Source organism: Pelophylax lessonae (genome assembly GCF_965119305.1).
Source record: "Pelophylax lessonae genome assembly, chromosome: 1".
Taxonomy (NCBI): Eukaryota; Metazoa; Chordata; class Amphibia; order Anura; family Ranidae; genus Pelophylax; species Pelophylax lessonae.
The window spans coordinates 784,820,365-784,844,618 of record NC_138768.1 but is presented as its reverse complement, the minus strand read 5'-3'; the positions used below and the strand labels follow the sequence as shown (position 1 = coordinate 784,844,618).

General features: G+C 41.9%; 1 protein-coding gene across 10 annotated transcripts in view; it reads right to left on the bottom strand.

Moving 5' to 3' along the window:
- The window catches only part of PROM1 (prominin 1), a 295,046-nt gene that overhangs the window by 226,063 nt on the left and 44,729 nt on the right, over window positions 1-24,254 (bottom strand). For 9 of the 10 annotated variants that reach the window (XR_014224835.1, XR_014224836.1, XR_014224837.1 and 6 more), the window contains exon 2: window positions 15,585-15,981. Coding sequence is in view for 4 of the 10 variants with exons in the window: in XM_082243084.1 (XP_082099210.1) it covers window positions 15,585-15,801 (217 nt within the window). In the remaining 6 variants the exon portion in view is untranslated. The remainder of the gene's footprint in view (window positions 1-15,584; window positions 15,982-24,254) is intronic. The other variant, XR_014224840.1, reaches the window with a different exon arrangement.

The following is a 24,254-nucleotide window of genomic DNA, read 5'->3' as shown; positions in this document are numbered from 1 at the left end:
CTGTGGGGGACAGTTCACCACTGTAAGTCCATGGGGGGCCCTTGCATGTTCTGCTTTCTGAGGCTTTGCAGAGTCTAACAGCCATAGGCATGCTTCCTCAAAGCAGAGGCAACAGGGGGCTTGTGGTTTCAGAAGCCTTGGCACCCTGGATGTTTTGGGGCTGCATTTCCCATGATGCTCATACACTCTGAGGTATAGTTGGGCATTGTGGGAGGTGTGGTTCTGGGGTGCCGAGGTTCGCTATCACTGCTCTAGAGCTATGGTCAGATGCAGGTTTTAAAAGGAAAGCAGTGTACAATGTTTGCATTACCTCCCATACCCTGGAAGACATTTTTAAATGTTTGAGGATCAATGATCGCTAATGTTCTCATCCCTGCAGCAGTTTCCTGCTTCCTTACCATAGCTCCCATGCTCCACCAATCTGTCAACAGTTTTAAGGAGTGATTTTTGGCTCAGGGCATTCTTTCGATGCGGACGCAGAGGTGGAGCATGAATATTCATTCCCTCTCTTGGGTCACAAATGTCAGATGGCCTTTGGATGATTCTTGGTGCTAAGCACATGCAGGTATTTATGAAGGTTCTTGTCTTTATGACAAAATCCTGGAAAACCATTATTCTGGTTGTAAGGAAGGGCTGGTGCCCTCTTCTGGACTTCGCAAACGCTAGTCTACAGATTCCTATAGTCTGGGTTTGCCAGCACTCAGGTTTTTTCTAGCAGACAATGACTTGACCTAGGTCATGGTATGTTTTTTGGTTGGCATTCTCCCCAGAACCCTCTTGAGGGTACTATCAATCTTTATGGCATTTATTTCCTCAAGTGACATTTTGCGGATAGCGAAGTAGGGGTGCTGCTGCTAAGTAACGTTTTTGCCTGCAGGACCCTCTAGATCTTGGAGTATCATGTTCATTTTTAGTAGATCCAAATCCAGTCTACTTAAGTCCTGGATCGCTGTTCATTGCAAGCGAAGGTCATGTCCATCCTTCTGGGTCCGGGTATGTTTTTGGTCATGGCCCCGCCCCAGAACCCTTCTGGAGGTACTATCTATCCTTAGGGCATTCGTTTCCTCAGTGATATCCTGCTTAGAGCGACGTAGGAGCACTGCTGCTAGTTAACACCTTAGCCTGCAGGACTCTCGAGAGCTTTCATCTTGTCAAGTTTTAGTAGAATTGAATTCAGTTTACTTACTCCTAGATAGCTGTTCAGTGCTAGTTAAGGTCATGTCCATCTTTCTGGGGCCTGGGATCCTGAGCATTATGTGGACTATATCCTGGTGTTGGCTCACTCCAGGGATTTTCTCATAGACCGCCGGGATCAAGTCTTGCAGACCCAATCCGAATTTGGGTGGATGGTGAATGTGCAGAAGAGCCAACTTGTTCCGTCCAATGCCTAACCTACCTGGGCAGGCGGTTTTAGTACAGTCCAATACAAGATTTTCCTGTGAAGAGAGAAGATTGATCAGTCTGTGCGGGGACCAAGGGGATTAGGTCCTCAAAGGAAATCACGGTTCATTGAGGCATGAGTTTTTTTTAGGTCTCCTAATGGCCTGTATCCCGGCAGTGCCTTGGGCACGGTGGCACAGGAGAAGGTTTCAGTTCTGCCTTCTAAGCCAGTGGCGCCGCGGTTCTCTCAGCCAGAGGTTCCAGGTTCCTTGCTTAGTTTCCAACAACCTTCTGTGGTGGACCAAGAGGAGCAACCTCTCCCTGGGCGGGCCCGTCAGCCCTGGAGACTGGATCACGATTACTGCGGATGCCAGTCTCCAGAGTTGGGGGGCGCATTGCCTACAACTGAAAGTGCAGGGAGTGTGGACCAGAGTTTGCCATGTTCCTTGAATCTCCTAGAACGAACAGCGGCCAGGGAGGCGCTGAAGACGTTTCAGCTCGTAATCCAAGGCAGGAGAGTCAGACTTCTCATGGACAATACAACGGCAGTATTGTACATTGTGAAACAAGGGGGGACAGGAAGTCTGCAACTTCTCCAGGTAACTGCGGAGATCTTCTCCTTGGCCGAAGCCCACTTGTGGGACTGTTCAGCATCGTGTCTCCCGGACCCTCAGAATACCCTAGCAGACCAGTTGAGCAGGAACTTTGCCAACTACACAGGATGGATGCAAAATCCAAAATATTTGTCGAGCAATGGGGGTTCCCGAGATAGACTTAATGGCGACACATTTCAACTGTCACGTTTTTTTTTTTTTTTCCCACTTCTTCGGCCCGCAAGCTCTGGCCCAGGATGCTCTCTATCAGTAGTGGGGCTTCAAGCAGGTCTACCTATTTCCACCAATTACTCTGATCCTCAAATCATTGGTGAAGATATGGAGGAGGGAGTACCCGCTATTGTGATAGCTCTATTCGGGCCGAGGAGGCCATGGTTTCCCCTTCTTTGTCGTCTGGCGGTGTGTCCTCCAATAAGGCTCCCTCAGGTCAGGGACCTTCTCATCTTCAACGGCCACACTCACCCCAACTCGGCCTGTCTGGCCTTGACTGCATGGAATTTGAGAGGAGCAAGCGCCAGAATCTAGATCTCGCTGACTCAGGTAATGTCCACCATTCTGTAATCCAGGAAAGAATCTACTAAAAGACACTTATTATAGAGTGTGGCAGAGGTTCGAGGATTTCTCAGTCCAACAGGGATTTTCTTTCTGTTTCCCCTCAGTGGTGAATATATTGGATTTTCTGCAGTACGGCCTCGACTCGGGACTAAGCTCAACATGCGTAAAGTACAAATTTCAGCACTTTTGGCCCTTACCAATACCTGATGGTCAAAGGATTCTCTAGTAGTTGGATTCCTCCGTGCGGCAATCAAGATATACCCGCCTATTCGTCCTTTTATTTCCAAAGTGGGATTTACTGTTAGTATTAATGGGATTGCTAAAAAGCCCCCTTTTTTACCCAGATTCGGAGAGTCCTTTATGGTACCTGACATTAAAGATGGTTTTCTTGACAGTTTTGGTCTCAGCCAGATGAGGCTCAAACACTGCAGCCTTCTCTACAAAGAGCCGTTCTGCACCTTCCTTCAGGACAGCGTAGTGTTACAACCTTCTCCGAAGTCTTTTCCTAAAGTCTCGTCGGAATTTCATTTTAATTGGGAATCGGTTCTCCCGGCCTTTTCACCTTCTCAATCAGACTTGGAGGAGCCTAGATGGTATGATCTGGATATGAAGTCTCTCCCACAGACATAGCTGCCCAGAGCGGTCTCGTTCTGGAAAACAGATGCTCTTTTTTTGTATTCCCAAAGGGTCCCGGGATGAGTATCCTGGGCCCTCCAAGAGTCCTCTCGACAGGGATAGTTAAAGCAATCCAAACAGCTTACTCCCTGGAAGGCCTCCCCCCTCCTCAGGAGATCCGAACACATTCCATAAGAGCGGTGTCATCCTTCTGGGCAGTTTGGTCCAAAGTATCGGCAGACGTGGTCTGTAAGGCAGCAGGTTGGAGATCTCCTAATACCTGCATAAAACACTAAGCTGGATATGATGTCATCCCAGTATGCTCAGATGGGAGCTTCAGTAGTGTCTTCTGCTGTATCAAGATATTACAATTAGTTTCTTGCAGCAGTACCTGGTGTTTGTAATTTATTCTTCCCACCCTGTGTTGTGGCTAGTTAAGTCCCGTAGTATGATGGCATGACGCAGAGCCAGGAAAACGGAAAATTGTTACCAATACTTACCATAATTTTCCTTTCCTGGCTCTGCGTCATGCCAGCACAAAACCCTCCCTGGTCCGTCACGAGCTCATACAGAACACCTCCACCAGGTACTGCCTGCATTTTATGCTATTTCAGGGATGTCCTATGGGGGTCAGAGGGGCGGAGTTGACCCGTAGTATGATGGCATGATGCAGAGCCAGGAAAGGAAAATTACGGTAAGTATTGGTAACAATTTTCCATTATATATATATATATATATATATATATATATATATATATATATATATATATATATATATATATGCATATATATAATATAAAATGTGTTATGTGTTTTGTGCAACGTTTCTTTTTTTTTTTGAATTTCCCTCTCTAGTTCCGCTCCCATGCAGCATTGCTGCTGCAGGGAATGGAACTAGGAAGTCCTCCTACCGACAGACGAGCGGCGGAGATCTCACTGGCGGTCACAGCAATGAGAGCTCATCGCTGGATCGCCAGGATAAGGTAAGAGACGCTCCGCTGCGCTGTCTGCATAGCTCTGCCATTCACCCCGAGCGTGACTCGGGGATACCGCTAATAGCAGAAAATTCCTACCCCGAGTCACGCTCGGGGATACCGCTAGCGAGGTTAAAGACTTAATTTTTTCGCCACAAGTTTTTTTAAAATGTGGAAAGAAAATGAATATATATATATATATATATATATATATATATATATATATATATATATATATATATTTTTTTTTTACACAATGTTGTCAATTTAATAAGATATTTCTCACATGCAGCATGGCCATACTTAAAATTACACACCAAAACACATTCTGCTACTCCTACCACATGTGTGAGACTTTTTCACTGTCTGTGCTGATTATATAATGGACATTGTGTCTTGTGAACCAATTGTGTCAAAACCAATATACTGTAATGGTCACCCCTATATGATAAGTCAGGGAATATGATATAGTGTAGCGTCACCTAAAGTAGTCTAAGTTCTTAGAAACCAAGCAAGCCTAGCCTACTGGTATGTGGCTGCCCCCAGAAATGCCATGTTCACTTACCTGGTGTCTCGCAAGAACATAGTTTGTGGGATGTGCAGATGGGTCAGTTCAGGCTACAGGCTGAGACATGGTCATCAAACAGTTAAAGGATTGGTTCAGGCAGCAGGCAGAAATGTGATCAATAAACAAGTCAAGGTTAGTACAGGCAAAAGCAACACTGCACTGGTGTGGTGGTAATCAGGGACATGGTAGCAGTTGTGGTGGTGATCAGGGACAATATGACTGGTGTGGTAATGATCATGGACACTGGCACTGTTGTGGCGGTTATCAAGGACACTGTAACTGGTATGACAGTCATCAGGGACACTGTAATTAGTGTGACAGCCATCAGGGACACTAACTGGCATGACAGTCATCAGGGACAATATAACTTGTGTGGCAGTGATTAAGGACAATATGACTGGTGTGGCAGGGATCAGGGACATTGTAACTGATGTGGCAGGGATCAGGGACATTGTAACTGGTGTGGCAGTGATAAGGGACACTTTAAGTGAGGGGTGGTAAGGACAGTGATTAAGGACAATATGACTGGTGTGGCAGGGATCAGGGACATTGTAACTGATGTGGCAGGGATCAGGGACATTGTAACTGGTGTGGCAGTGATAAGGGAAACTTTAAGTGAGGGGTGGTAATTAGGGACACTAACTGCTAGGGCAGTAATAAGGGACAATGTGAGTGGACTGCAGTGATTAGTGACAATGTGAGTGGACTGCAGTGATTAGTGACAATGTGAATGGACTGCAGTGATTGTGGAGCCTGTAAGTGGGTGGTGGTGATGAGGGAAACTGACTGGTGAGCAGTGATTTGGGACACCCTGAGTGGGTGGCAGTGATTAGGGACACTGAGTGGGTGATGGTGATTAGGGACACCGTGGGTGGATTGTACTGATTAGGGACACTGTAAGGGGACTGCGGTGATTAGTGCTGCTGTCAGTGAGGGCGGTGATTACGGACATTGGCTGGTGTGGCGGTAATTAGGGATGCTGACTGGCAGCACTGGTCTGGTGACATTGTACTGCTGTGGCAGTGATCGAAGATAATGACTGATGGTACTGACATACAGTGTTATCAGAGCAGTGAGCCATTGTACATGATCACTGCCATAACAGTATAGTGTCAAAATTATATTATATATATATATGATTTTTATTTATAAATCTTTTGACATTTTCACCACCATAGCACTTCTGTCACCAGAGCACTAGTCTGGGCGGTGATTAGAGATTTTTTTTATTTTCTACACTCTGATTACTTATTACAGTGATGATCACTGAGCAATCTGTAACACCGTTCAAAGGTTTCATTCATGAAACTTTGCTTACTACTGTGATTGGTAACACCTATCACACTGTACAGCACTCACCAATCATACAATCATATCTGAAAATTTAAATTTATACCGGGAGTACGGCCTATTAACCCTAGTACAAACTAGGTGAGGGTGTATAGTATATGACCTCACAGAAAAAACAATAAAAAACAATAACAATTTATTGTGAAGGTAAATGTTTTCCCCACTTATAAGGTGACAACTTCCTGTTGCCAATGGTTGCTAAGGAAGAAGCAGATGCCTGCACCCACTGTCTTCTTAGCAACCACTGACATTACCTGGCCAATTCACTTACATGGCTAAGAATCCCCATGCATGTTTGAGGAATAGATTGCAGATAGACGGCCCTGTGTGCAAGGAGCCTAACCAGAACATGAAGTTAGACCAATCGGGGTCTCGGGCTCTGGTCACGTGCTCGTGAGGGGGCAATGGACCTGATGGTCCAGCCTCCCACACATTGCATGGCCACACACAATATTGTGCAGGCTAGGGGGGTGGATTATGCGGGCTGGGGGGGTCGGCACCCCTTATGGACCGGCCCCCACTGGCAGATAGCCCGATGGGGATAGAGATAGAGGCAACAGGAAAAAAAGAAGCTCCAATCATTCCATATCCAAAACAAAAAAAATATATATATTTTGCCAGGAATTGGGCTTTGCTTAGCCCTTCATTTTCATCTTTCTTGGTTCTCTGTAGTGCATAATTCACTTGCTGTACAAATGGTTAATTTTTTTCTACAACATACAACTTACTGCATGCAGCCAAAGCAGCTCTGAGCATATTCATAAGTGCCAAGTGTAAATTGACTGACATATGGTAGAGAAAAAAGATTAAAGGATTAGCTAATTAAATCGCATGACTCAAATCTCTCCCTGTGAAGCACACATACAGTAGCACGGATCTATAGCAGAATACATGGCAGCAATACAGAATGGCAGTTCTGGCCCAGCAATCACTTGTTATGACAATGGTGGTGAGCGACTGCAGAATAGAGGAGGAATGTGTGGGCATTCTATAAATACATGTTATGTAATGTTCCCATGTCACAAGCAGAATTATCCATGTAGGAATTAGATTTCTAAATCATGTTTCAGGCAATTTATATTCTTCTCAGTTTACAGTATACAATGTATAAATCTTATATACAAGCCCTGAGACAGATATTAATGAGACAGCAGTTCACTTAACTCCAGGAACTCAACAGACCTTAGAGGAAAGATAGCAATCCTTAATACATTAGACCGTGTTCAGGTATATATTGCTAGTAGGGAAGAGGCACAAATGACTTGCTAAAGCACTAACAGTCAGTGTAGTACAGAATATTATTAATATTGTTATTATACAGGATTTATATAGCGCCAATAATTTGTGCAACAGAAAGAATAGGAGGGCCCCACGAGAACTTACAATCTAAAAGGGAAGGGCAAGTGAACCAAAAAGGTAATAATTGTGACCGATGAGCTGACGGAGAAAGCAATAGTTTAGTTTTAAGGTGGAGGCAAGATAGGCTTCCCTGAATAGACGAGTGTTCAGAGATTGAACAGAAAGGTAGATAGCTAGACAGATAGAGGTAGGGAGGTCCAGAGGATGGGGGTGGCTCTGGAGAAGTCCTGGGGGGGAGCATGGGAGGAGGTGACCAGGGAGCTAGAGAGCAGGAGGTCTTGGAAGAAGGGAAATGACAATATAGGTGATATTTTGAGATGAGGTTGGTGATACATAAAAGAAATACCAACACAGCATGTAGATATACCCATTCAAACAGAAAAAAACAAACATTGTTAAATGGGAAAATAAAGTATACCCCAGGGCCCATTCGCTCGATACTGCTGAGACATATGCTATTTATCTCTATTGCAGTTCAAAATGACTGCTGTGACTACATTATGCTCTTGCAGCTTTTCCATCAGGTCAGTGTTTATAATACCAAGGAACATAGAACACATGTGAGGTTTTAAAAAGCAATATGTTGATATAAACAAATTGTGAGTACATAGCTTCCAACCATCCCTGATTTTGAGGGACTGTCCCTGATTTGGAGCAATGTCCCTCTGTCCTTCTTTCCTCCTCATGTGTCCCTAATTTTGGTCTGATCTATATAGTTGTATATAATATGTACCTTTTATGTTTTAAAAAGTGTTTCCCAGTGCTAAACCTTTCAACCACATTATAAATTGCTGTATCTAAAAATTTCAAAAGCTAGTATAAGAGCCGGTTCACACTGAGGCGACACGACTCCTTACTACTTCGGGGGCGACTTGTGCATTACATTGCACCATGACTTCGGAGCGACTTGCAGGGACTTCACATAATGGAAGTCTATGCAAGTCGCTCCGAAATAGTAAAGGACCCTTTTTCTAAGTCGGAGCGACTTGTGTCGCTCCTATTAGAACGGGTCCTGTAGCGGTCAATGGACCGCGAGGGAGCGTGACTTGTCAGGCTGACAAGTCGCGCTAATGTGAACCGGCTCTAAAGGAATAGTAGTGGTAAAAAAAAAAAAACAAACAAAAAAAAACAAGGTGTCCATTGTTCCCATCACCTGGGAGGTATAGGAGTACTATTCACAAGACAACGTAAATTTGCAGGATAAATCTCTCACTGTGGCTATGCTTCATAGTACAGAACCTCACTCTAGTGGAGTGCTTCTCAACATTTTTACCATGGAGGAACCCTTGCCAAAAAGTCTGAGATCTCAGGGAACCCCTAAAAAAAAATTTCAGATCTACAGCTCACGGAACATTGGATCGGATCAGCGAGCTGTAGATGTATCCACAATTATTGTATAAATAGCTTTAAATAATAGAACAAATATTAGAACTCACCTGACACCAACATTACAGTGTGAACAGGGCACATAGGAATCAATAGTTTTCTTTATGTTCTTGCAGAGACCTACGTTAGAACAAACCCAAAATATTCCAAGCAAGTCAAATTTGCACATATTTTCCATTCGTTTTTTTTTTCACATATGCTGTGAACGAGGCCTTACTGAACTTTAACAAAACTCCTAAATATTGTGATTCATAAATAGACTATGGGAACAGTTGGGCCTTGTTCAAAAAATACATGCATAAGAATTGGTGAAAAATGATGCAGATTTCAAATGCATAGAATATTTTGCTCTTGTTCGCATCATGCACAAAGACATGTATTTTCCTAACATACAGTATCTCACAAAAGTGAGTACACCCCTTGCATTTTTGTAAATATTTTATTATATCTTTTCATTTGACAACACTGAAGAAATTACACTTTGCTACAATGAAAATTAAGCTGGTGTACAAGGTGCGCTGATTACAACCTGTGTAAAGCTGCAACTATAGAAAATAGTGAAAATGTTGTTGTAATGATAAAATCAAGTGCGCTAAACAGGTGTGAAGGTGTTCTTCACGTGAGGAACACTAAATTATGCTTAGGTCAAAAAGCAAATATTCAATCTTTTAAACATATAATCATATGAACACAGCAAACAAATGAATGTGTTAATCAAAACAGTGTAAAAATAATGTTGCACAACACCAACAAAAGAGTGTACATAGTCCCAATTACAAAAATGAAATCCAGGCGAAAATTATATATGTCCGTGATGGGTGACAGAACAGAACAACAGTGCTCCAGGTAACACTCAGAAAACAGCTTGATGTGTCTGATGTCCCGCCATCGATACAGATTTGCTTCTTACCAGAGCTTATTAATAAAGGGCATGTAGACAGCCAAATCCACTGTGAAACACACTCAGGAAGGGGAGAAATAAGGTAAATATCTTCCCACAGAAAGGTGGGTAAGCCTTTTACTGGATGGTCATACAGTTAGGGCCTATGGATATTCCCTGGCTTGAAGATATACTTCCTCCTCTCCTTCAGGTCCCTCAATGGACCAATGTTCCCTGGTGATCTTAGGTTACTCAAGTCCTTTGTCACCAAATCCAGTTCGTAGTTCTCTGCAATGATGTCCGAGTCCCAGGACAGAACATGTTTAATTTGGTCTGCATGGCTATCAATTTGGTCTGCATGGCTATCGTCCCAGAAGGAAGCCTCTTCTAGGGCCTCATGCACACAGGGCGTTTGAAAAAATGAGCTGCAAAGCCAGTTCTGACGCCAGGAAAAAGCAGCTGTAAAACGCGCTTTTAGAAGCATTTTGGATTGGCGTTAATGCAAGTTTTAGCCATGTTTAGCAGCGTTAGCAGCCTTTCTCGGGCCTCTTCTATTTTCCAACCTCAAATCCAACTACTACAGCTTAAAAACGTCTGACGTGGCCTAGCGCTGTATGCGGCGTTAAGCAGCCTTTAGCAGCATCAGGCATCTTTACAGCTTAACGCTGCTGCTCCAGAACATGCTGGCCCTGGGTTTTTTTTACAGCTTAATAACACCTATGCCACTTACAGCTCCTAAAAGCCTGTGTGTGCATGAGGCCATAGAATAACTTTGAGGGGCGTTTTTAAGCTGCAAAAGAAAACGCCTGACGCTCTTAAATGCAGCTGTAAAAACACCCTGTGTGCATGAGGCCGAAAGATGATGCACAAGAAAGCCCGCAAACAGTTTGCTGAAGACAAGCAGACTAAGGACATGGATCACTGAAACTATGTCCTGTGGTCTAATGAGACCAAGATAAACGTATTTAGTTCAGATGGGGTCAAGCGTGTGTGGCAGCAACCAAGTTAGGAGTACAAAGACAAATGTGTCTTGCCTACGGTCAAGCATGGTGGTGGGAGTGTCATGGTCTTGAGCTGCATGAGTGCTGCCGGCAATGGGGAGCTCCAGTTAATTGAGGGAACCATGAATGCCAACATGTACTGTAACATAATGAAGTAGAGCATGATCCCCTCCCTTCAGAGACTGGGCCATAGGGCAGTATTCAACATAACGACCCCAAACACACCTCCAAGATGACCCCTGCCTTGTTAAAGAAACTGAGGGTAAAGGTGATGGACTAGCCAAGCATGTCTCCAGACCTAAACCCTATTGAGCATCTGTGGGGCATTCTTAAACGGAAGCTCAGTTTCAGTAGAGAGATGACGTAAGCCCGCTCTCTGCTGGAAACGGGTCACAGCAGTGCAGAACAATCTACACTCCTGTGATCCATAGTTTTGGCTGTATATCTCCATTAAAGCATTCTTACTTGTTTTATTTGTGTCTTACATTGTATAAAGTACCTGAACCTAGAGAACACAAAGATTCTAAAAAGTTTCATAAAAGTAGCCTGACATTCTTCTTGGCCTTAAAAACAGGTTCCTTCTACTGACCTACTTTCCTCAGAATTGTCAGAGGACGTTCAGACAAGCCATTTTTTAATTATCTAGCAAATTAATTCCACCAGCATGAACATAAAATATTCCTTTTCAATGAATGGGACTTGAGGTATTTGATAAATTATTTATCCTGTTGCTGAATGGATTATATGGTACAAGAACATTTACTAAACATACATAGTAAAATCATTGCTACAATTTAATTTGCAAGTAAATGCATTACATAGGCTAGACGCTGATTACATTATGTCCCTTAAAAACAAGTATCAAATTTAAATAATTCAATGGGTTAGGTGTGCGCTGTATATAGAACTGTGCTGCACTTTTTCCAAATGTATCTTCAAGGAGGCCTAAAGCAGCAAATAGGCACAGTCTGTATATGTATTTATAGACATCCAGGACAATAACTATACACGCAAATACTGTTTATCTGTGCTGATGATTTGATATTATAAAAAAATAATAATACAATAACATTATTATATAGTAATAATGTTCTGACTATCTAAAATGTTTTAGTTTTTGGCTGACGCCAGGTGAAATAACCAGCTATTTTATTTTTATTTTTTTCAGGCACTCCAGTGAAGGGATACACTTCGGGGAAAATTTACTAAAACTGGAGCTTGCAATTCTGGTTCTGCATAGAAACCAACTTTCAGATTTTAATGTCAAAGCTTAATTGAACAAACTAAAGTTAGGCCCCTTTCACACAGGCGGACCGTTGAGATCCGCCTGTCTGTTTTTTTGGCGGATCTGAATGGTCACCCCATGCATCTCTATGGGGGATCGGATGTCAGCGGAGACATCCGATCCGATCCATCAAATCTGGACGGATGGAAACCCTATTTTCCATCCATCCAGCGGATTGGATCGGATGAGAACGGACTGACGGCCCGTTCCCATCCTATTTCCCCCATAGAGATGCATGGGGAACTGACAGCTGTGTCTCCGCATACAGCGCGGAGACACAGCTGTCATCCTCCTGCTCAGCGGGGGATCGGCTGCTCGATCCCCCACTGAGAAAAACGCACTCCGTCCTTCGGAACGGAGTGTGTGAAAGGAGCCTTAGAAGCGGATTGGGTACTATGCACATCTGCACCAGATTCTGAGTGCATCGGCTTTTAGTAAATCTCCCCCTATATAGCCAAAAGTACTTCTTTCTTCACTTTACAGGTACTTCCAGTTCATGGTACTGTTAATTTCACAATATTCAAAGACATTTTAAACAATTGTTGGCCACCGCCCTTGTGGCAATATTATGGTAAAGACCACTTGACTGTACACAAAGCCGGGTCTATAAAGACATAGTTTGCTGAATATGGTGCCAAGGAACTTAAATGGAATGCACAGAGCCCTGACCTCAACCCTACTGAACACTTTTGCTATGAAGTGGAACATCTAATTGTGAGATAGGCTTCGTACCCAACATCATTACCTGACCTCACAAATCTTCTTTTGGCTGAAGGGGCAAAAATACTCACAGACAGTCTGAAATCTCAAGGAAAGCTTTTTTAGAAGAGCAGAGTTGCTGATAGGGCCAGAGGGAATAGGGCTGCTCTATATTAATGCCAATATCAATGGCCATAGTTTTGGAATGAGATGTCCAACAAACTCATACTGTATAGTGTGATGGTCAGTGTCAGGAGCGTATGTGCTCCTGCTCCATTATAGCTGGTTTTGGCTGTGTCATTCTTCTTGTCTTTCTGTCTACCTGCAAGGTGATTGATTGTGGCCAGACTCTGGGTGGAGACCAAACCTGATATAAGTTAGCCAAGCCCTGCAGTCTCATGCTTGTGATATTGTGTTTAAAGCACATTTTCCAAGCTACTCATTTGTCTGCCCTGCTAGATTGGATTTCCCTGTGTATGACCTTGGATCAGATATCAGCTATTCTCTGAACTCTTCCTGCCTTTTACCTGGACTGTCATTGAACCACTCTGCCTATCTGCAACCACAAGTACCTGTTTGCTTTGCTCAATTCTATAGCATTGTGTAAAGGTCCTTAGGACAACTGAATACCGGTGGGCCTGTGTGCTTTATGGGAAAGGGGGCTGCTAAAGGTGAAGAACACAGTAGCCAGCTGTAGTCTGACCACCTGCGTTAAGGGTAAGCGTGACAGTCAGGTGTCCAAATACTTTTGGCCATATAGTGTTTCTACTTGAGACTTCCCAACTTACCTGCTACAGCCTTTACAATTATAATATGGAAAATGTTTAAGTAGAGCTCCAGGTACCCAACTGCAGGCTCTGCAGCAGGTGAAATGCTGGTAAGAAAAATTTAATGATGTGTAATTGGGGAAATGGTGTAATTTTTTATTAAAGGTCCATTTTTATACTGTATTTAAGGACCCTTTAAATCTTTAAAACAAATGAAATAAGTCTTTCTTTTAAAAACCTTTTAAAACCCAGACCAAGGGATTAGCCACTTTTTAGTAGGTTTGGGATTAGGAGTCCCAATTCCAGATACCACCTGCAGTGCCACTTTTTGGTGAAATAAGGAGGACGACACAACAGTGGAAAACAATAGCACTTCAGGAGTGTATTATGTCCAGCGGATTCGGCTTTTAATCTGCCAAGAGGACATAAGCTATAACAGGATCAGCTCCTTCTGGTTGCTTATAGGGTGGGTGGGGGTGGAAAAAAAAAAAAACAACTTACAGTAAAATCCCTGTAAGGAAAAGTGAATTAAATATAAGACCAATCAAGTTATGTAAGGGTTATGCAATTACCTTACACATGTAATCATTCATTAGTAAATCTGTGGTCATATTAGGAGCAGCATAGCTACTATTGCACCCCAATCCACCTAAATATCTGTCATAAATAGGTTAAACGAAAAACGAATAAATATGCATCACAGGTTAAAGTCCTAAGGGGCTTTCTTGAAACTGTCACAGGCTGATGTTGTTAGATTAATGTGTCTTGTGTTGAGATTCTTGATAGTTTTTTTATTTCTTTTTAAGCAAGCATTGATCTGAATATCAATCTACAGACTGCAGCGTTATCACCTTCTCCTAGGGCTTTTCCAGAACTGCTATGGATGGATCACTGCCCAACTTTTTAGTAAATAAAATATATTAGCTTCTTATCCTCTACTAATAAATATATTTAAAATGATTGCTCTTAAATGACCAGTCTATTATCACTTTTAGTACTGGCGTTTCTCAGCGCTATGGTACATAATTCTTTAATACTAGGCCCTCAAATGGCACTTTGCTCGTTTTGGCAGCCCAGTTTTTAGTTGTTTCAAGACCTTAAAACTGACTGTGGAATTTAAGTTTTGGCATATCATTATTACCACCTTTGATACCAGCTTATCAACACAAGTGAAAATTAGAGTGGCATTTACCCTAATTTATTCAAAATTTTTGACCAGCACCATTAATTTGATCCAAGCATCAACATAACTATCTAGGTAATATACAATAGCTGTAGCATTTACAAATACTTCCAACTGTTATCTTTTTCACCAGTAATAGATACATTTAAAAATGCTTGAAAAATCAATCTGTTCAGCAAAACAGTGGTCAAGAAGAGAATCTTTAAGGCTCCATGTACACGGGACGTTGTTAAAAGTCCCTTTGAATGCTGGAATTTTTAGGACGTTTGAAACATCTGTTAGGTCGCGTTTGTACCCGCGTTTAGCGGGCGTTTAGCAGGCATTTGCATTTAAAACCGTTCCTAGATGTAAAAAAAAATATTCCCCTTTAAAATGGAAAAACGCGAACACTAAACACGAGTCATTGCGTTCGGTCGCGTTCGGTCGCGTTTTTGCATTTGAAACGCCGGGAAACACACGTTTGAACGCAAATAATTGCGTTCTAAAAAACATCCCTGAACGCAACTGCCTGCAAATGACTGCAAACGACCATGTGTACATGGACAGATAAGATAACATGGAGCTGCGTTCAGGGGCTTCTGAAAAAAACGCCTAACTGCTCCTAAACGGCCATTTCCAACGTCCCGTGTACATGGAGCCTTAAAATAAGGATCTGAACTCATAGCAGTAGATTCATAAGACAATTCTTAGATGTCTTTTGCATGCATATTTGACTTTCCTAATGCTAAAACCAGCATTAAATACAAAGGGCAATGATATAGTGTATACAGTAGCGACCTACTGCAACCAATCAGATTCCCAAATCCATTTGTTTAGAGTAGTCTATACGCAAAATGTGAATTTTGGTTGACTGCTAGGGTTTAATATAACAGATACTTCGATCTTTACCTTAATTTTTAAAGACAAAAAAATGAAAAGGACCCACCAATAGGTGAATAACCATAAGAAAGTGAATGATCTGTACTTACCTTGAGGGAATGCATTTGGCTGTACAATATACAGGAATCCTCGGACTATGTGAAACAGTAAGCCTATCGCCCCAGGCTCATCATAGGCACTGGTATCATATGTTCCAGTGGGTACATATCCAAAATCCAGAGGCTCTGGGGCACTGCTATAAGAAAGGGGCCTTTCAGAACCAGTACTTCCACAGAGCAGCAGTAGAATGAAAAGTTTAAGAGCCATTTGTATTAGAACCACATCAGCCTCAGAGATGGTTGGAGGGGTGTAGAAAGTGCGGGGGTCTTCTCAGTCAGTTGCAGTGTGCAGTAGAGCAGTCAGTATACTTGTCCCTGCGTGTGATCGGAGCGTCTGCTCACTTGGAGGTAGGAAGGGATTTAGTAGACAGGATATTGCAGGTCACTGCTAGGAAGAAAGGAAACAAAACCGTATTAACGTCTATAGATTAGAACAGCTCAACAGGCGTCTTCCAGGATATGAGAACAGAGCATCTAAACAAGATGTAATAAATGTACACACATTGAAAACGGCACAAAACCAATCATGTAGACATTTACAAAAAAAAAAAAAACAGCAGGAGGAAGTAATAGTTTGTAAATAACACATAAATTGTAAGCTCTGCTTCTTCGTGTAGTCTGATGCAGTAACTTACCAGATCCTGATGCGAAAAACAATAAAATACCATGTTCTCTTTTTTTAGACTGGAGGTCTTTTTTATAAAAAAAATTCCAAATTTGCAAAACATTGTGGAAATTTGCACAGTTGCTGGCAGGTACGTTCCTGTTAGCTCAGTAAGGCGTTGAGAGTACACATACACTATATTACCAAAAGTATTGGGACACCTGCCTTTACACACACGTGAACTTCAATGGCATCCCAGTCTTAGTCCGTAGGGTTCAATATTGAGTTGGCCCACTAGATATGTGTGGTTCTGTTTGTTCCAAATACATATTCAGACAAATTTTTCGTTATTTGGAGATTCAAATGTACCTGAATACCCAAATTGCAGTATAAATGAAGTTTACTGAATGCTCCAAATAAACTAAATTCATTCGAATTTTGGAAACTCGAATTTAATTTTACATTGAATTCGAACTGTAAACATATTTCTGAAATCAAAGACTCTGTGTGTTTATTAGAGAACCATTTCAAAATTAAGCTGTTTTTGTTAAGCCAAAGATGATTTAAAGAGTCATTGTAATGATTTTATGAAGTTTTTCTTTCGTTTGTTCACTTTGTCACATTCGAATCGAAAAAAAAAAATATATATATAAAGTTTTCATTTCAAAAAATTTAAAATGTATCAAATTTGAACGTTTCGCATGGAAAAAAAAAAAAAAGAAAAAAACAAACAAAAAGAAAATTAGAAAAAGACATTCAACCGATTCCAAATACAAATTCCGTATAGAAAATTGAATGAATCAACCGAATTTAACTAAACAAATAACTAGATTAAATAATCTAAACTAAACAAAACATATTTCTTCATAATGCACATCTCTGTGGCCCACCCTTTGCAGCTATACAAGTTTTGACTCTTCTGGGAAGGCTGTTAACAAGGTTTAGGAGTATGTGTATGGAAATGTTTGACCATTCTTCTAGAAGCGCATTTGTGAGGTCAGGCACTGATGTGGATGAGAAGGCCTGGCTAACAGGGCCGCACCAATTTGCAAAAGTAGTTCCTGCACTACTTTTGTCGGTTTCGGGTGCAACTTTAATAGACATATGTGAACAAAGCATACATTTTTAACTAGCACTTTTGTGGACTTTACTTTGATGTGTTGTCCATTTATAACACAGCATTCACATTTCACTAATGTTCATTCATTGTTGGCGCTACACACTTTTCCTTAAAATTCAACCTTTGTCTTGCCAACATAAAAATAGCCACAGTCACAAATCATGAAATATACAGTAAGGGAAAAAAGTATTTAATCCCCTGCTGATTTTATACATTTGCCCACTGACAAAGAAATGATTAGTCTATCCTTTTAATGGTAGGTTTATTTTACAGTGAGAGACAGAATAACAACAAAAATATCCAGAAAAACTAATTTCAAAAACGTTATAAATGGATTTGCAGTTTAATGAGTGAAAATGTATTTGATCCCCTATCAATCAGCAAGATTTCTGGCTACCAGGTGTCTTGTGTACAGGTAATGAGCTGAGATTGGGAGCACTTTCACACAGGCGGACCGTTCAGATCCGCCTGTCCGTTTTTTTGGCGGATCTGAACGGTCCCCCCATGCATTCCTATGGGGCATCGGATGTCAGCGGAGACATGTCCGCTGACATCCGACCCGATCCGTCAAATCTGGACGGATGGAAACCCTATTTTCCATCCGTCCAGCGGATCGGATCGGACTGACGGTCCGTTCCCATCCGATTTCCCCCATAGAGATGCATGGGGAACTGTCAGCTGTGTCTCCGCACACAGCGCGGAGACACAGCTGTCCTCCTGCTGCTCAGCGGGGGATCGGCAGCTCGATCCCCCGCTGAGGAAAATGGACGGAGTGTGTGAAAGGAGCCTTAAAGGGAGTACTGTTAATCTCAGCTTGTTTCCTGTCTAAAAGACACACCTGTCCAAAGCAGCAATCAATCAGATTTCCCAAAAATCAAGACAGGGTTAAAATCCCTTTTTAAGGGTCACTTATAAAAGATAACCAGCTCTGTAAAAGAATGCCATCTTATACGTATTTAACAACATCCCATGCCTGGAATCTCCAATGCTCCACTGCTCCTTGGCTGCTGTACATACAGTATTTCACACATTTGGGTGTATAAATAACTGCTCCTCCAGCTACATGCAGTAATTGGAATGAGTTTTCGACCCACAGAGGTGATCAAATACCACCAAAAGAAAGCTCTATTTGTGGGAAAAAAGGACATCAATTTTATTTGGGTACAGCGTCGCACGACCGCGCAATTGTCAGTTAATCAGTTAAAGTATTGCAGTGCCATATAGAAATAAATGACCAGGTCATGAAGGGGGTAAATCTTCCGGAGGGCAAGTGCTAAATAACATTGCTACAGTAATTTGCGAAAGTATTCGGCCCCCTTGAACTTTGCGACCTTTTGACACATTTCAGGCTTCAAACATAAAGATATAAAACTGCAATTTTTTGTGAAAAATCAACAACAAGTGGGACACAATCATGAAGTGGAACGAAATGTATTGGATATTTCAAACTTTTTTAACAAATAAAAACTGAAAAATTGGGCGTACTTGGTACTTGTTTGTAGCCTAACTTCTGAAATGTGTACTTTAAACTGTAATTTTATAACTTTTTGAATTGCCAGTAAAAACTTGTCTGTAACTGTAAATTTTGGTTGTCGTGTCAGTAAATTTCAATCTTGTAGGTTGGTAACACTGCACTGCTGGTAGCAAAGTGGTAAGCATAGATGGACATCTGTAACAGGACTGGTCTTTTTTAGGTGACCCTGTGGGCACAAAGTTGCATAACTTCTTATGATACCTGCATGTAAAAATGTATCTATTGTATTTTTAAATGAGCCTGGAGTTTAGTTTCAAGAGCACAAGGGGCAATTCATTTTCCAATATTGTAATTTACTAATTTTTGCATGTTTGCCACATGCTGTAGCTCTCCTGGGACCTTGAAAACTGACCAGTTCACATTTGAATGAATCACTACTACTTAGGCTTAGGCTTAATGCATAACAGTTTTTTGTAAACGCTGTTTATCCTGACAGGAGAAATCAGCGTTATAAACTCACCTAAGCTTCATTTTTTTCAAAACAGTTTAGGTGAGTTTAGCGGCGTTTAACAGTGTTTGAGGTTTATTTATTTAATTGGCCAAAACTTTAATTCATTCTGACCATTGAAATAAATAAACGCTAAAAGTACTAAACGTGCCTAGCGTTTATGCGCATTTATCAGCGTTCAGTATTTTTTGTGGTCAAATTGCATCTACTGAACGTGATTTTAGGACGTTCAGAAAACATCCTCTAAACTCCCCTGGAATTAAACTGCTGAAAACATCCATGTGTGCATAGGATAACATAGAGACTAGTTTAAAGGGGAAGTCCACCCTAACACTAAAATCTCTACATCCACGATCTAAGACTAACCTATCTAGCCCTGTAAAAAGAAATCACTATACAAACCTTTTCTGAAGCTGATCTGGTCCAGTCCCACGCTGAGCTGTCAGCGGTGGCTTCAGTGTGGAGGCGGGTGCAGAAGAGGCAGCCGACAACAGAAGCCCCATAGTAACTCTATGGGTGATGTCACTTCCCATTCATTGTTGGCTGTCTTCTCTGCAAAGCTTCTGCCGCTGGAGATCGGACCGGAGCAGCTTTAAAAACGGTATGTATAGTGATTTTTCTTAACAGGGCTAGATAGGTTAGCCTTAGATCGTGGATGCCTGTAGATGTAGAGAATTTAGTGTTAGGGTGGACACAAAAAACACCTAAACTCTCAAAAACATGGGTTTAACAGCAACAGTGTGCATGAGGCCTTAAAGGGTAACTCCACTTTAGTGTGGGAAAAAATAGCAAATAAAGAAAAAAATTTTCCTTTCCTTTTCAATCTGCAGCTCTGTAATTTTCTGAAAATGCAATGCAATATGGCTACCTTGAGGCGTTCTGTAAACATAATGTGTACTGACCACACCGCGGAAACAATTTCCTGCTTGTGTGATTGGCTCACCAATTTTCCCAGAAGTCTGCCTAAGATACAAGTCAGATTTCAGGCATCCCCTGCAACAAAAATTTAATTTTTGGTGAGATATTCCCAAAAGGAACACGTCCAAAGGGATGCAGGCCCAGCAGATTTCCCCATTAGTGCTCTGCAGCTGCACAGCTGATTGATAATTATGAAACCACTCCTATTATACCCACTCAGCACAGAGGCACAAAGGATCAAACAGGGATTTCTTCAGAATAACAAAAGGTAGGAATCTGCAACAAAGGTTATTATAATCCTTGCAATGTACATAGATCACTCAGAGGGGAATGTTTTTTTCTCAACAAAAGTGGAGTTACACTTTAAGCTAGAAATAAAGAGTTCAAAATCCATCTGTTTCCTGTTGAATCACCTAAAAGTCTAGCCATGGGTTACCCTTTTGGCACCAGCAAGGTTGACAAACTTCGATTGAAAAGTCGAGAAAGCCAGGTAGAAAATAGTTGAACAGTGATTATTGCATTATTTCAGATGCAGTCACTTTTCAGGTATTCTGACAGCTGCTGATGTCAGCAGATGTCAGAGTACAATAGCTGGCAGGGACTGAATGGGAGAAATCAATCGATATCTCCATCCACGCAAAACAACATGGATGAAGGAATCTATTGATTTCTCTTGTTCAGCCCCACAGGGGCTAGATGAGAGAAATGGAAACCTGTATGGCTAGCCTTGTACTTCTCTGCAATATGAATTATTTCCTAATAAACAAGGTAGCAGTAAAGTCAGATAGACGCTCCGGCTTACCATGGCTCCTCAGAGCTGTCCTGTCTAGTTACATAACAGTCCCCCAATCATCTTCCATTAAAACTCTCCTTGACATCACTTTATTATGCTTACATTCTGGCATTTCAGCAGTGAAAGTATGTGTACACAGTCCAGGTTTCCCAGGAAAATGTTTGCAAGCCATTTTTTGCTTTTTGAATCAGGACTATAATTTTTTCCTTACTGATGTTACAATGTATATGGTTTTGTTAGTTTGATAGATTATTAAACAAAATAACCATTTTTGCTCTGCTACATGTTCAATATGATTACTGCAGAACAGTGTTTCTCAACCTTTTTTCAGTCAAGGCACCCTTTAAAATGTTGCACAATCTCGAGGCACCCCATTCTAAAATGTAAAAAACTAAACTAATAGTTTTATGTAGTGCCCTTTAGTGTGCTAAAATAGGTAGTGTTTTTTGTTAGTGTAGGTAAATTTTCCAGGCTTGGCTGGCAGCCAAGCCTATATTTTAATCTGGGTCAGGTGAGTGATCCAGGGAGGGCTGGTGTGACTCATCAGGCAGCATCTCTGATACCTCCCCCTACTTCTGGAACTTGCTGGAAACTTTCAGAATAAAGGGAGGGGAGGTTAGGAAGCGTTGCCTGGAGTATTTATGAGGGCCATGACCAATCCTCAACAGATAGGTTGGCAGGCCCCCTCAAATCCTCAGGGTCAGCACCTAAGACTAGTAAATCGCCAGGCCCGGATGGCGTAAATCCGAGAGTACTCAAAGAACTCAGTAAGGTTATATCTATACCACTGTCCCTGATCTTTGCTGACAGTATTATGACAGGAAATGTACCAGGGGATTGGAGGAAAGCTAACGTGATACCTATATTTAAAAAAAGGGCAGAGGCATGTCCCGGGAAATTAGGCCAGTCAGCCTGACATCGATAGTATGTAAACTTCTGGAGGGGATGATAAGGGACTATATCCAAGAGTTTGTCAAAGACAACATCATCAGCAGTAATCAGCATGTGTTTACAAAAGGGAATTCTTGTCAAACCAATCTATTAACATTCTACGAGGAGGTGAGATGTGAGCTAGATAGGGGGAGACCTGTGGATGTGGTGTACCTCGACTTTGCTAAGGCGTTTGATACAGTCCCCCACAAACGCTTAATATATAAAATAAGGTCTGCAGGCATCGACCACAAGGTCTGCTCTTGGATACAGAACTGGTTAAGGGGGCGTGTCCAAAGGGTGGCAATAAATAATGTATATCCTCAGAATGGACTGGGGTGGAAAGTGGGGTACCCCAAGGCTCAGTCCTGGGACCAATCTTGCTCAATTTATTTATAAATATCATTGAGGACGGGTTCAGTAGCTCAATATCAGTTTTTGCAGATGACACTAAATTGAGCAGGGCAATAACTTCACATAGTGAGGCAGGAATTCTACAGAGCGACCTGAAAAAAAAAATCACAGAGTGGGCAACTACATGGCAAATGAGGTTTAATATGGAGAATTGTAAGGTTTTGCATTTGGGGACAAAACACATAAAAGCACAATACACCTTAGGGGGGAACCTCTGGGGGAATCAAAAATGGAGAAAGATCTGGGAGTCTTAGTAGAAGATAGACTTAACAATAGCATGCAATGTCAAGTGGCAGCTGCCAAAGCCGGCAGAATATTGGCATGCATAAGGAAGGGGATGTTTTCCAGAGACAAAGCTATAAACCTGCCACTTTATAAAACTCTGGTCTGACCGCATCTGGAGAATTCTGTCCAGTTCTGGTCGCCAGTCCTCAGAAGGGATGTGTTGGAGCTGGAGAGAGTCCAGAGAAGGGCAACTAAACCGATTAGGGGATTGGAGGACCTAAATTATGAAGAGCGCTTACAAGCGCTTGATTTATTCTCTCTGGAGAAGAGACGCCTGAGAGGGGACATGATAGCAAATAAATACCTCAATGGTGATATCAACATAGAAAAAACTATTCAGTCGCAGAGAATGTATGATGACATGAGGACATACAATGCGATTAGAGGAGAAGCGATTTAACCTCAGACTACGCAGGGGGTTCTTTACAGTAAGGACTACAAGACTGTGGAATTCTCTACCACAAATGGTAATTACTGCAGGGAGTATGGCTACTTTTAAAAGACTCTTGGATGTACATCTCAAGGATGAAAACATTCGGGGGTATGGGAAATGAATACGTCCACGCACGCCAACACAGGTTGAACTGGATGGACTATTGTCTTTATTCAACCTTAACTACTATATAGTTACATAGTTACATAGTTAGTGAGGTTGAAAAAAGACATCAGTCCATCCAGTTCAAACTATGATGTGTGTGTGTGTGTTTGCTATGCAACTATGTAGCTATATAGCCCAGTTGGGCAGGAGAGGGCAGGTGGAAGTTGGAGATGGAGTGCTAGGAAGCTGTCAGTGGCCCTTGAGGGAGCTCCCCAGTCTAGAGGGGGGCCTGGGATCAGTAGCTATATGAGGACAGCTGGGCACTAGGACTTAACTACACTACCAAGGGGCCCACAATTCCTGCCTGTAAAGGGCATTTGCTACCAATGACTGAGCCCTATTATCAGATCACCTAACATTGTGCCAGCTGGTCCTGGGAGTTGTAGTGCTTCAAGCAAGTGTTGTTATTGAGGAAGCTGAGGAGTGTGTAAATAGTCTGTACAGAAGAAGTTGTCCCTGGAAAAGTTCTGCTAAAGTCAAGTGGGCATCCCATAATACCCATATTGTGTTGACATGAAGACAGACACAGTTTTGTTTATTTCAGCTGTATTTACTTAGTGCAACTTATATCTTTCACTTGGATTTTATAACACCAACATGTCAGAATTTTTTTTTTTTTCCAAAAAGTTGGGAAAAGGATCACCCCTAGGTACAGAGTTATTTGGATGGTGAGCTGTATTTGATTTCCACCAGACATATCATTTGGTGTTGAGGCCAAATAATTAAATTTTAGTCTCATCTGACCATATCATCATTTTTCATGTGGACTCAGAATCCTCAAAGTGCGTTCTGGCAAAGCTCAGACATGGCTGCATGTGGCAATTTTTTTGCAACCCTCCAATACAAGCCACATTTGTGGAGAATGTGTAATATTGTTGTCACATGCACACAATGACCACTCTTTGTAATAAATTCCTGTAACTGCTTCAGAGTCGCTGTAAGCCTCTTGGTAGCCTCTCCGACCAGTTTCCTCCTGGCTCTTTCATCCAGTTTGGAGCAATGTCCTGATCAAGGGAG